The following is a 14,834-nucleotide window of genomic DNA, read 5'->3' as shown; positions in this document are numbered from 1 at the left end:
ATTGCATGACCCTTAGGTTCTAATATTATAAGAGTTTGGGGGGGGGGAGAGAGAGCTCTCCTTGTCTACTTTCTCCATGCCACGCACAATTTTATACACTTCTGTCATGTCACCTCTTACTCGCTGCCTTTTCTCTAAACTAAAATGCTGCAATCTTTCCTCACAGAGGAGTCACTCCATCCCCTTGATGATCCTCGTTGCCCTTTCCTGAACCTTTTCCAGCCCTGTTGTTGTTGTCATGTGCCTCCAAGTCGACCACGACTTATGGCGACCCTATGAATCAGTGACCTCCAAGAGCATCTGTCATGAACCACCCTGTTCAGATCTTGTAAGTTCAGGTCTGTGGGTTCCTTGACGGAATCAATCCATCTCTTCTTTGGCCTTCCTCTTTTTCTACTGTTTTCCCCAGCATTATTGTCTTTTCTAGTGAATCAAGTCTTCTCATTAGGTGTCCAAAGTATGATAACCTCAGTTTCATCATTTTAGCTTCTAGTGACAGTTCTGGTTTAATTTGTTCTAACACCCAATTATTTGTCTTTTTTGCAGTCCATGGTATCCGCAAAGCTATCCTTTTTCAGGTGATGCGACCAGAACTGTATGCAGGATTCCAAATGAGGCTGCACTACAGATTTATATAACAGCATTATGATATTGATGGTTTTATTTTCAGACCCTTTCCTAATGATCCATAGTATGGAATTTGCCTTTTTCACAACTGCTGTAGACTGGGTTGCACCTTTCTTTGAGCTTTCCACTATGACCTCAAGATCCCGTTCCTGGTCTGTCAGTTCAGACAGACCCCATTAATATGTATGTTTTAAACTGTTTTTAATAACAGATTTTAACAACAACAACAACAACAACAATAATGATAATGATAAATAATTTAGGATTACACACGCAAAATGTGCATCACTGTTTTCAAAGCACCTGATTAATTAATGTTCATCAATTTCACATTCTGTTAATGAAATGAAGTTTCCCCAACTGGAGGGAAGGCAATGGAATGAAGGAAGTACAAGAGGAACTTTCCATCGAATAAAAGAGTCCCCAGGGAGCCACAGGAGGAAGTAGTCAAGTTTCTCGCACACAAACATCCTCCCCTCTGAGTAATGCAGAATGGCTTCACTCTGGCCATCCCAGCCTGGCTAAAAGCTGACCAAAGGACAACCCAGAAAGGAAGCTACTTTTGAAGAAAAAAAAAAAGAACAAAAGATTGTGCTCACTGGTGAAGAAGAAAAAAGAAGACATGCTCACCTCTTCTCTGCCAGACCTGCAAGTGAAAATTTGGAGTTGGACTCTTAAGACTTTTCTGCACGTCAATGCAAAAGAGCCTCTTTCCCTCCAAGAGGTGCCCTGAGAAGGGCTGTAAAAGGCCCCTTCCAACTCTACTATGCTATGATTCTATATTTGGATTCCTGCATTGAGCAGGGGGTTGGACTTGATGGCCTTATAGGCCCCTTCCAGCTCTACTATTCTATGAAAAGGCCTGTGCTTGAGACCTTGGGGAGTCCGGGGCAGGTGGAATAGAAAATATTAGGCTGCTTCATGGACCAAGGTTCTAAGTGGAACACCCCATTACTGCTAAGCTCTGCTCACACCACCAGGCTGGGAATGAATTAGGAAGGGTCTTAGAAAGAAGCTGCCTCGGACAGAGACAGACCAATGGTCCATCTAGCGCAGCATTGTCTACACTGACTAGCAGCAGTGGCTGTCCAGGGTTTCAGACAAGGGACCTTCCCAGCCATAGCTGGAAATGAGATTGGGGATTTATAGGAACTGAGTGCCAGCACATCCATCAGCTGGCGGGAGGGACTTCTTTTTCTTCCTGCTGTGGGTCAAGCAGACTCCCTGGGACACAGACCCCACAAAGAGATGGACTTACCCCTGTGCTTTGCCTCTTAGCATCCAGCAAAGGAGCGTTGAAGCTGGCAGCCAGGTGGGGAGACGCAAGGACATCGCGCAGCGGCACGTGGGCTTCGCCCAGGAACCTTTCAAAAAGGAAAATTAAATGGGAAGGAACCAAAGATTACCAGGAAAGCACAAAAGTTCTCGGGGGGCACACAGCAGAGCCTAGTGATATTCTGGACACAATTAAAATTCAGCTCAGGGTTTATTTTTGTTTTTTTGAAAAAAAATAAAATAAAACTAACATTTTAAATTCTGAACATTTTCACATTTTGATTTAGATTTGTTTTTAATTTTGAGGGATACTTAGACACAAACTTGAGCCTCAAGCTTTATGGATAACATGAAGGCAATTCTGTGAAATGCCATTTTGAACACCTCTAGGAGACAGTGGTATAGCCCAGTAGGGAGGAGAGCCTGCCTGGGAGTCTAGAGTCTGTGAGTTCAAATCCCCGCTCATGTCTCCTGGGTGTCAAGGGCCAGCTAAAGATCACCCCCACAGCGAGTGGCTCAGGGGTTACGTGGCCTGCCACCTGTGCAGCCGTGGGCAAGCTGCCTAGTCCCAAGGAGCCCAGTTGCCCCCCAGCTGGCCGTTGCGGACAAGGGAGGGCTGGTTTGTGCAGCTGTGGCAAGCTGAGCAGGCCCTAGCCAGCTGGGGAGGACTAGCCTCAGAGGGAGGCAATGGTAAACCCCCTCTGAATACCGCTTACCATGAAATCCCTATTCATAGGGTCGCCATAAGTCGGGATCGACTTGAAGGCCGTCCATTTCATTCATAATTTAGGAGAGAGGGAGCTAGAGAAAAGAAGACTCACCCAAGAGTAATCACTCATTCACAAGAAGTAAGGAGAGATGTTCATCAGTTTCACTGGATGACTCAGTTGGGTTCCAGCGTCATGAAAAAGAAAAACTTCTCTCTTTTGAGTTTCTTCACACTTCACATCATTTTATAATGGCCCCCACAGACTGGTGTGTTTTTGCATCGGTATTCTGCAGCAGTGACGCATTAATAGTGCATTGGTAGTAGATTTATACTGAACCATCCGCACATCATTCCACTTTATTGGGGGTCCTTCATGCTTTCCCAATGTTACTGCATTATTGCCATCTGAAGGGGCATTCTTGCGCTATAGCACAACAACAGAGCTTGGAAGTAACTAGTTACAAGTAACGAATTACTTGTAATTTATTACTTTTTTGAGTAACGAGTGGGTAACTTCATTACATTTTCCTGGTAATAGAATGAGTAGTAACTTCATTACTTTTGAGGAGTAATTGTAATGTTTCCAGCATTACTTTTGCACATTACTTGGGGGGGGAGCAGGGAAAGTCTTCTGCTCCTCTGATTTGTGAATAAAAATCATGTGCTTCAAATTGGGCTTCTGTACAGCGTTGTTCTTCCTTCATGCTCTATGGGTGCTTAGGAGGCGATGAGGGAGGAGGTGGAGAGCGAGACTGGGTGGAAAAAACAATTGAGAAAAGAGCTGGAGGCAATATATATATATATACAAAAAATAAGTGTGTTGGGGTATCATCATTGCTGGGAATGGGGTGAGGGGATGTGAGATTCTGTTATGCCATTCTGTTAATCTTATGGATAAAAAAAATTCTACTACCCTCTGTGTGTGTGTGTGCTTATTTTTAATGTTGTTTCAGGCTACTTAGATGTGCAGCACCCAAGGCCAGCACCTTGTAGGCAATTTTCTTTTTAAAAAAGTAACTAAAATGTAATTGTAGCAATTACTTTTGAGTAAAAGTAAAGTAATCAGTTACTTTCAGAACAATTGTAATTGTAACAGTAATTACTGCTTTTTGGGGGCCATGTAACTGTAACTGTAATTTATTACTTTTTAAAAGTAATCTTCCAAGCTCTGCACAACAAGAGCGGGACCAACAAAACCACTCAGAACATTTGTGGTTAAAAAAAGTTACAGGATTTCAGCAGGAAGTTACAGAACATGCACTGATTGGAAACGAAGCAAAACGCTCGCCCCTTAACTTTTGCAGGCACAAGCAGTATTGAAAGTGTTATCGCTTATAACCGTCCTGATACCATCATGACCACAAATCATCATGAATGCGCAATAGAACTTACACAACAACTTCATACACTCATAGAAAAAATCTGGATGAAGGAGGAGATCCCGGAAGACTTTAGGGATGCCATAATTATCACTCTTTTCAAGAAGGGTGATAGAACAGATTGTGGGAACTACTGAGGCACCTCTCTTCTAGCTACCGCAGGTAAAATCCTTGCAAGGATCTTCGCAAATCGCCTCCTACCTATCTCAGAAGACATCCTCCCTGAATCCCAAAATGGTTTCCGCCCTTCCAGGGAGATGGTGGACATGATCTTCACTGCATGACTGCTTCAAGAAAAATGCAGGGAGCAAAACCAACCTCTGCATTTATTGATCTGACTAAGGCCTTTGATACTGTAAATCTAACTGCTCTCTGGACCATCCTTCTGAAAATTGGATGCCCTGATAAATTTGTGAATATTTTGTGACTCCTCCATGACAACATGACTACAACAATTTTGGACAACAATGGCTCTCAAAGTGATCCACTCAAAGTGGGGTCAGGCATCAAACAGGGATGTGTCATTGCTCCGACCTTATTTGCTACTTTCATCGCTATGATTCTACACCTTGTTGAGGGGAAACTTCCCACTGGTGTGGAAATCACATATCAAACAGATGGAAAGCTTTTTAATCTCAGTAGGCTGAAAGCAAAAAGTAAGGTAATTACAACCCCTGTCACAGAACTTCAATATGCCGATGATAATGTAGTCTCCGCACATTCAGAGAAAGATCTTCAAACTATCCTAAATGTCTTTGCGGAAGCATATGAAAAGCTTGGCCTCTCGCTTAACATAAAAAAACCCAAAGTGCTTCATCAGCAAGTGCAAACCAATCCCAGTGCAGCACCATCAATCCAGCTTAATGGTGCGATGCTGGAGAATGTTGATCACTTTTCATATCTTGGCAGCCATCTCTCTGTAAAAGCTGACATCGATGCTGAAATTCAACATCATCTGAGCTCTGCGAGTGCCACATTCTCCCAAATGAAGCGTAGAGTGTTTGAGGATCGGGATATTAGCAGGGAGACCAAAATGCTTATTTACAAAGCCATTGTACTACCGACCTTACTGTACACCTGTGAAACATGGACCATCTATAAACGCCATTCCCAACTTCTTGAAAGATTCTACCAACACTGCCTCTGGAAAATTCTGCAAATTACTTGGGAAGATAGGCGGACTAATGTTAGTGTAATGGAAGAAGCAAAGATAGTGTAATGGAAGAAGCAAAGACCACCAGTGTTGAAACAATGATCCTCCAATATCAACTTTGCTGGACCGGCCATGTTGTTCGAATGCCTGATCACCGTCTTCCAAAGCAGCTACTCTACTCCCAAATTATGGATGGAAAACGGAATATCGGTGGACAGCAAAAGAGGTTTAAAGATGATCTCAAAGCTAATCTAAAAAAATGTAACATAAGCATTGAGAATTGGGAATCCTGGACTTCCGGGAAGGGTGACTTAGCCTGTGCCTGCTTTTGAGACAGGCTCCTGCCTCAAAAGAAGCTTATTCAGATATATCAGTCAGTTTTTTCTTCTTTTTTGACTGATTAAACTTCTCCCGGGTAGGGAGAAACGAAGAGATTAACCTCAAAGCCTATTTTTGTTGGGACGACCAGATCTCATTAATTTATGGGACGAGGTCCAGCCGACGAAGGTGGGACGGATTTTCAACAGCAAGCTCTATCTGATAAAGCGAACGTTCACCTTATCTTCTAAGAGAGAACGCACTAACAGGCAAGCACCCTTCTTTCTATATTTTTCTTTTACTTGACTTAAATTGTTGCTGTTTAAAAGAGATTTGCCAGATTGATCGGTTTTTGACATCTCACTGGGGAGCCGTAACTTCTCTCTGCTACGCACTAATTAATAGCTTATCTCTGTTTTTGTTGCAAAAAGCTGTCCTGGATTTGCATTCTAAAGATATACACAGAAGAGGGATTTCTATTCCAGATTTTTATTTTGAAGAATATTATATTGTCTGAGACTACTCTCTTTTTGGTCTATTTTATTTTATTTTATTTTGACGAATCTGTTTTCTGACGACTGCCATTAATTGTTTCGATCCTGGGAACTGCATTTTGTTTACTTAACTATGGAGAGATAAGGCTGTCTGCTCTGTTTATACTGTGATGTCACCAAGTTTGGAGTATTAACCCAATTGTTGCTGAAATAAGAAGTGGTTTTCCTATATTTTTCTTTTAAAATGGCAATTAAGAAAGTGGCTGAGAATCTGGAAATAACTATGTTTCAGAAAATAATGGATGAGATTGAGATAACGAAACAAAACCTGCGACAGGGTTGTAAGGAGCTGAAAATTGAATTGAGTAAAATGACGCAGGAGATTAAAGATATAGGGGTCCCTGTGAGAGAGGTGACCCTGGAAGGGGTCCCTGTGAGAGTGGAGACCCCGGAGATTGGAACAAACGTGGAACAGGAAAAAGATTTGGAGTCTATGGACTTTAGAAATAAAATCTATTGTTTGGAGACACAGGAGATTAAAGACATAGGGGTCCTTGTGAGAGAGGAGACCCTGGAGACTGGAACAGGGGTCCCTGTGAGAGAGGAGACCCTGGAGACTGGAACAGGGGTCCCTGTGAGAGAGGAGACCCCGGAGATTGGAACAAACGTGGAACAGGAAAAAGATTTGGAGTCTATGGACTTTAGAAATAAAATCTATTGTTTGGAACTCAATGTTATCTCTGAAGAAATTAATGAAGATTCTAGAGATAAAGTTATCAATGGCATGGATAATCTTCTGGACTGGAATGATGTGATGGAGCCCAATATAGAGAAAATCTATGGAATTAACTGCAGCCATGTGACAATGGAAAAACTTTCAAGAGATGACCCAGTGTATTTTGAAAAAAAGAACAGAGATATGATTTTACAGCAGTATTTCAGCAACCTATTCAGAATGGATGGCAAGAAAATATTTGGGATAGAGGTAATTCCCATCAGACTCTTACTATATGACTATGGCTTTGACAGCAAGATTATTATGGAATACTGATAATGGAAGATTGGATACTGAAATTACTGGACTTAACAAGACTACTGAAGATGGAAGATGGAAAATGGAACTAATAGGGATAATAGAACAATGGCTACTGAAATTACTGAACCTAACAGATTCTGATGTGATGGATTAATTGAAATGTTTATTTTGACTATGGTTATGACAATAAGATTATCATAATTAGTAATGAGATGGATTAATCGATATGCTTATCTGGAAAAAAAAAATTGATAGATATATTTCTTAAAGAATTGAAACCTCTCTTTGACTTTTTGTGGAAAGAATAAAGTAATGTTTATGAGATTTGATGATTAAGTAAGATAACTATTGGAGGAAAGTGATTTTATAATATGACTTAAGAGACAGGATTGTTATATATTATAGACTTATAACTGATCTGATCTTTGACAAATGGGAAGTCAATATTTTACTCTTTATTTTTTATTTTTATTTTTATTTTTATTTTTTTTTTTGTTTAACTATTTTTGATTTTGTTTTTTGTCTTTGAATGTTTTATGATTTCGTCTTGTATGTTTTATGAAAATTTGAATAAAAATTATTGAAAAAAAAAAAAAAAGAGAATTGGGAATCCTTGGCCCATGAGCATCCCAATTGGAGGTCGGCCATTATCAAAGGTGTTATGGACTTTGAAGAAGCATGAATACAGGGCAAAAAGGGACAAATGAGTCAAGCAAATCCTCATCGTGACCATCTCCCATCTGGAAACCTATGTCCTCACTGTGGGAGGCTGTGTGGATCCAGAATTGGCCTCCACAGTCACTTACAGACCCACCGCTAAAGACCTTACCCTGGTAGACAATCTTACTCGGCCACGAGTGATCGCCAATGAATGAATGGCCATCATGAGCACAAATCATCATGAATACACAATAGAAAGGATGTCTGGAGGGGTCCAAAGTCTCTATTGTATCCCACCCTCTTTAGACATCTTTAATAGCACAATGCTAAATATGTTTACTTAGGAGTATGTCTATTCAGTGGGACTTAATCTCTCCAAAAGGTGTTTATGAGGACAGCAGCCTTAACCTGCTGATAATTCTCCATACACGTTTTCAGCCTATAAATCTGTTTGTGCCACTCTAAGATAGGATGCAAAAACTGTTGGCTGGAAAGGAAAATCGGTTCCCAATCCTGATTTATCAAATAACCACATGAATATACCACCCTGCCATGAAGATCCCTGCAGAGGAACTTGGAGACCTTGCCAAGAAAACTGAATTGCTCCAGCTAGAGACTGACAAGCGGTGGGTGGAACGTAATCCAGTTTAAAAATAGGAAGGCAAAAACAGCCTTCCAAACACCTTCTTGACCACACACACACACACACACACACAATAAGAGCCCCGTCTCTGAGAGGCTGCTTCGATGTCTTATTCGTTTTGGATCCTTCCCCTCTCCACTTCCCGACATTGTCTGTGCAGGAGAGTCATTTTTTCCTTAGAAATTCTCTTCCTGCTCCTTCACTTCCTGACACAATATAAATTATGAAGCAGTCTGCCTTAAACCACCCCCTAAGCAAGGTTAGTAAAGGATAAGCAGGGCCAACCCAAGTTGCATTGCAGAGTGCAGGGAAGAAGAACTTAAGATTTTCAGACAAAGATTTGGATGGCTACTTCGTATCAATAGGCAAGATTTAGTGCTTGTACACTAAATCACATCCTTCATCGATTCTGCACTTTGTTGACATTCTGATGCTGGCAATTCTCCCCTGAACAGTTGGGGTGCTTGTGAAGATGCCATGACTTCACAGCAGCTCAGCTAATGACTGGGAAATTGTCCTTGCAGACAACAGGCAGGCCACCACCACTCCTAGGCCACCACAGTGTCCCCGGGGGCAGGCTCTCAGCCAAGGGCTGTTCTGCAGAGATCCAGAGGGGTGAAGCAAGGCACCCAGCTCCCCAAATCCGTGTCACCTGGAGAGGCCTTGGCTCACTATAAGGCAGCATCCCTTCGTGCGTGGCATTCTACACGCGGGTTTCATACTTTTTTCCTGTAGGGCTGCGTCACTTCTGAATTCTGTACTCTACCTAGTATAGTCTACTGGGCCCAAATAAGAACAGGAAAAATATAAAAACAACAACAACAGAGGATGGAATTGGGAGCGGCAGCACCCCCCAGGCACTTTTTTGTACAAGACACAAACCATAGGTCTGATGATCCCATGCACACATGATTAAAGCCCTAAATCAGGGGGTGGTGAACCTCAAGTCTGAAGGTCTAAAGCGGCCCTTCAGGTCTCTCTATCCAGCCCTCAGAATCCTCCCCAGCCACACCCTTTACCAGCCCTGCCTTGAACCCTCCTTATGAGTTTATGTCTGGCTGGAATGTGTCCTTGCACTCTGAACTTTTAAATACACTTGTTCAAAAATTTTCTTGGACATTTTTTTTCTTAATAATATTATTTGTTATTTAGTTTAATTTTTGTAAATTGTATTGCTTTTATTGATGTATTTTTATACTTGTGTTTATTTTTCTTTGTAAGCCGTCTTGAGGGCCTTTGGCCAAAAGGCAGGGTATAAATAAATTTAATAAAAATAATAATCATGCCTTTTGCTTGACTGGATGGAGGGGGGGTAGGGGTGTGTAGCAACCAGCCTACTGCACAATTTTCATGTATTGCTCCATCCACTTTTCCCAAATGGTTTGGGGTCCAAGTTACACTCCCTCCCGTGCCTTGCTGCCTGCTCCCGAAAATCTCATGGGGAGGCTCTTCTTGCAACTACAGCTGGGGCACAGGAGAAGGTCTTCTTTGTGGCTGCAGCAGAACTGAAGACCTCCCTTCCTCAGGAGGCCTTTTCCCTTCTCAGTCTGTCTTCAGGCACCTAGTCAAGACGTTAAAAACACAACACAAGCCCAGACTTTTCACTTGGCTGATTAAGACTTTAATGGCTGGTTCCTTTGTTGTTGGTGGTGGTGTTAAAATACAGCATAAGCTGTAACAGGGTGCTGTTTCATACAGGAAGGATGGGGTGAGGGATGGAGAATCTGCCCGTTTATCTCCTCTCAGTTTCTTGTGTCTTCATTCTTAAATTCACTTCTCCACACTTCTGCAGCAATTTGCAACTTTTAAAAAAAATCCTCATGAAAATTCTTCAGAATTTTAGGGCACATTTCTCCCAATAAACACATTTGACTAATTTATATATTTTTGCAAGCTATTCTAATATAATGCCTTTTGCTTGTTACTTTCATTAATATGTTTATTTTTATGCAGACTTTCCCCTAATATATGCCTTGTTATAAATATTCTGGCTGGACAACTGCATTGCAAAATTCAGATGAATGCAGATTTTGAAGGATGGCTGTGTTTTACTTCTCATAGTTCTTTGGAAAGTGTGAATTTCATAGATTTGGCTTTAAAGGCAAACTGAATTGAATTTCTATCCCTTCTCTAGGATTGGATGGCAAAGATAAAAAGATTAGTGTTGCAACACTGCTATCTGTTATAACACTCTCTTTGGGGTATACCCTATTCCTGTGACTGTAACTTGATTCAGACTGTTTTAATATCGATTTTTACATTGTTGTAATCCACCCTGTGACGTTTTAGTGAAGGGCAGGTAAGAAATTGAAAATCTTCCTCTTCTTTTTCTTCTTCATCTTCCAAAAGGAACAAAATGTGCTCTTGAAACGGCAGCCAGCTGCTATCGTCCAGAATTTTGGGCGCACTCCAAAATCACCTACAGGTGCCACCTCCCCAGATGGCAACAATCTGCGTGATGGTTCCATGCTTTACGCAATAATATTGTTTTTATTATTAATTGTGTGTGCATTTTAAGATAACTTTTATAATATGTTGGAAGCCACCATGTGATCGCTACGTGTGATGAAAGACAGCCTAGAAATTCTGGAAAATAATAACAGCCAAAAATTAATAACATGAAACCTGTTTTCCCTGTAAGACATCCACAGCTTGGTGACCTCCAGATGTTTTGGACTACAGCGCCCATCAGCCCATTGGATGCTGAGGCTGGTGGGAATGGCAATATTTAATTATTGAGCAGAATTTATATACTGCTTAATTGTAAATAAAACCTCTCAGAGTAGTTTGTTATTGTTGTTATGTGCCTTCCAGTTGATTATGACTTATGGCGGCCCCATGAATCAGCGACCTCCAAGAGTATCTGTCATGAACCACCCTGTTCAGATCTTGTAAGCTCAGGTCTGTGCCTTCCTTTATGGAATCAATCCATCGCTTCTTTGGCCTTCTTTGTTGTGAACTGCCCAGAGAGCTTCGGCTATGAGGCGGTATAGAAATTTAATAAATAAATAAATAAATAAATTCCTCTTTTTCTACTCCCTTCTGTTTTTCCCAGCATTATGGTCTTTTCTAGTGAATCATGTCTTCTCATTATGTGTCCAAAGTACGATAATCTCAGTTTCATCATTTTAGCTTCTAGTGACAGTTCTGGTTTAATTTGTTCTAACACCCAATTGGTCTTTTTCACAGTCCATGGTATGCACAAAGCTCTCCTCCAACACCACATTTTACAAAGAATATAAAATATACATTAAAGTTGGCAATAAAGGAAACTTTAAAAACACTCTGGATACAAAACTTCCATAAAGTGCCAGACTGGGGAAGGCTTCTGTGTGGGATAAGGAAAATGTCTGAAGCCACTGTCAGTAACGGGTTGCTATTCCGTGCAACCAGGACCAAGCTGATCTAATCTCATCCCTGGCCTGTTACTTCACCAGTGTGCCCAGAAGAACTACAAAACAAGAGTTCACTCTCAAGCCCATCCTGGATGTTCCGCATTTGCTAAATGTAGTGATTGAGAATATTTCACTGGGAAAGTTTATGCATTTGCCCACGTACAGGTCAGCATGTGAGGAAGGAGAGGAAGTTCATGCCCACTGGCTAAGCCCCGGCCACACACAGGGCTGTATTCAACTAACTCTTACTCAGAGTAGACCCACTGAAATCAATTAACCTATGTTCGTCATGCCCATTAACTTCAATGGGTCTACTCTGAGTAGGAGTAGCATTGAATACCTCCCGTTCACCTGAGCTTGTGGACAGAGTCTACATGCATATGTCCAGAGCTTGGAAAAGTTACTTTTTTTGAACTACAACTCCCATCAGCCCCAGCCAGCATGGCCACTGGGTTGGGCTGATGGGAGTTGTAGTTCAAAAAAAGTAACTTTTCCAACCTCTGCATATGTCGTTCCTCTGCATATGGATGGGACACATGAGCAGTCCTACCATTTCTTTAGTTCACATTTCCATTTCTGAAGTGGGGGACAGAACACTCAAATTAATGACAGAGTCTGCAAATAGCATATAAAAACAAGACAGAGAAAGCTGGCAATGAACACCCTGGACGGAAGCCAAGGCGTCAGCAGGCTGTTCCCAACTTATCATGCTGTATCGGGTGGTGTCCTTTCCTGCACCCCCATCAGGAAAAAGACAATCATAATTCACCCTCTCACTGAGGGGAACAGAGGAAAATCCCTGCAAGGAAGTGCAGCTATGGCAGCAGGAGTAGTCTTCTAAATTTGGGGGCCTGGGAGCAAAAATCTGTTGGAGAGGCAGACAATGATTAAAGAGAAGGCTGCAATGTATTGAATACCGCAGCCTATGCAAAAGGCTTGGGTGTTCTATACAGCATCTAGCACACTGTGGTTTAGCAGTAACACCAGTGCTTCAATCAGCCTGCTTCAATCTCACAGATGGTCTTCCAACCTAAGAACTGAGGCAACTGTTATAATGCCCTGCTTTGCATGCGACGCCTTGAGGCACTGCCTCCCAATTCAAGCACTGCATTTTATGGCAACAAGTCCAAGGAACACAATTCTCAGCAAAATCATGTTCTTTGCTAACATGCAGAAAAGTAGTCCATGCATTCTGCAATTGCATACATGCAGTTTTCAGAAGGCATTTTGAAGCTTTAAATAACTGTTCGGCAGTGCTTGCAGTTCAGCTGTATGTTAACCTTATCTGCATTCTTCTGCTGGGATTACTGAGGGGTTCTTTGCCTTTTACACAGAACAGATAAAAGAGAGAGCTATTTTTTAAAAATTGGGGGGAAAGTCTGTGAAGAAAATGGAAGGTGAGTGGAACTATTCAGAATTAAATATACGCTTCTGTATCCATGGGAAATAGCAGGGGATGCACATATGTGCATGTGTGAGTGTGGCCACACCCACTTTTTAAGATGGTACTACCTACTACTAGAATGCACCTCCCCTGAATAGCTTTCTACTGTAGTAATGTGGCCTTGGATTAAATAAGTCCCCCACCTTTGATTTAGCTGATCATAGGATGGGTTTAGAAAATCAAACATAAGTGTTAACGGATAAAAATGAACTCCTCTGGCTCAAAATATTTGGTTTTTCTGTTGTAGAACTCCCTCCCCACCGAGGTGCGCCTGGCAACTTCACTGTACAGTTTTCGGTGAATGCTGAAGATGCACCCCTTTACCCTGGCCTTGGACACCTAAGATGTATATTTTTAGGACTCGCCCATTCTTTTTCTAATGTTGTGATTTTAAGTTGTTTTTAATAGTTTTAATGATGTATTTTCAACTGTTGTAACCTGTCCTGGGACCTCAGGGTGAAGGACAGGCAATAAATTACAGTCATCATCATTGCTGCTCCAGGATCAATATACAGGATGAATAAAAGTTATAGTCCAATCTGCTGGAAATGTCCAAATGATCATTTGTAGTGTTTTTTGCAAAGTAATATTGAATAAAATAAGTATATTAATGGGAAAATACTGGGGTATTCTATAAATCCAGATCCATTATTATTTCTATTTTTCTATACAAAGGATACCCCCCCCAAAAAAGGGGTAACATTCAAACTGGCTAGTAGCTGTCAGATATGCAAAGTGTTAGAAAGAACCAAAAAACACCAAATATGGATAAATTAACAACATGTAGGGGTATACTGTAAAACTATATAAGGCCAAGAGAAAGATGCCAGATATTCAATTTACTAATAAATAAATAAATTTATTAACAAATTAATACATTTATTCAATTTACTAACTACTACACATATAAGTTTGTATCAAGAATGCTTTATTATCAAAAACGCAATATTGCTTTAATTTAACATTAGAAATTTATCTGAGATCCAATGTGGAAGTAGTGGTCAGACTAGGACGTGGGAGACCAGGATTCAAATCCCCATTCTGCCCTTAAGTTCACTGGGTGACTTTGGGCCATTCACAATCTCTCAGCCCAACCTACCTCACAGGGTTTGTTGTGAGGATAAAATGGGGAGAGGGAGAACCATTTATGTCACCTTGAGTTCCTTGGGAGAAAGGTGGGCTATAAGTGTAGTAACTACTTAAAAACAAAACTATTCAGTGCTCTGTATTAGGGAACACAGCCCCTTCTTATTGTGTCTGGCTTCCAACAAGGAAGAGGAACAGACCTGCTTCCATCCAGTGGCGACTGGGGGCTCCGTGTCAGTGGAGCAGTGGAATGTGCTCCGAGTTTTAGTCTGAACTTTCAAGGAGCTGTCCAAGGTGGAAGCCACCACTGCTTCCATCAATATCACGCAGTCTCCTGTCAGAGCAACAGGGAGGCAAGCAGTTTTCAACAATTCCTCCTCCCCCTATAGCCCCCCCATGCCCTTCTGTAAATCTGCTTTGAAGATATAGGGTGTGGGGGGGGGATGCAGGAGAGAGGGGAAATAGCTGGACATTATTTCCTTCCCCTTTCCGCTGGTGAAACCCCGTGCCATCTGCTGGGCGGGCCCGCGGGCTGCAGCAAGGGATGTTTTAGAATTCCATCAAAACCAGAAATGGGACCAGAAATTGCTGGTGTTCGCTAATTTATCCAGAATG

At 41.6% G+C, this 14,834-nt stretch overlaps 1 protein-coding gene across 8 annotated transcripts in view; it reads right to left on the bottom strand.

Moving 5' to 3' along the window:
- The window catches only part of DYSF (dysferlin), a 218,817-nt gene that overhangs the window by 172,527 nt on the left and 31,456 nt on the right, over window positions 1-14,834 (bottom strand). For all 8 annotated transcript variants that reach the window (XM_061583673.1, XM_061583677.1, XM_061583675.1 and 5 more), the window contains exon 4: window positions 1,886-1,991. In XM_061583673.1, coding sequence (XP_061439657.1) covers window positions 1,886-1,991 — 106 coding nt within the window. The remainder of the gene's footprint in view (window positions 1-1,885; window positions 1,992-14,834) is intronic.

Source organism: Rhineura floridana, chromosome 9 (assembly GCF_030035675.1).
Source record: "Rhineura floridana isolate rRhiFlo1 chromosome 9, rRhiFlo1.hap2, whole genome shotgun sequence".
Taxonomy (NCBI): domain Eukaryota; kingdom Metazoa; phylum Chordata; class Lepidosauria; order Squamata; family Rhineuridae; genus Rhineura; species Rhineura floridana.
This window is presented reverse-complemented; position numbering and strand designations above follow the sequence as displayed.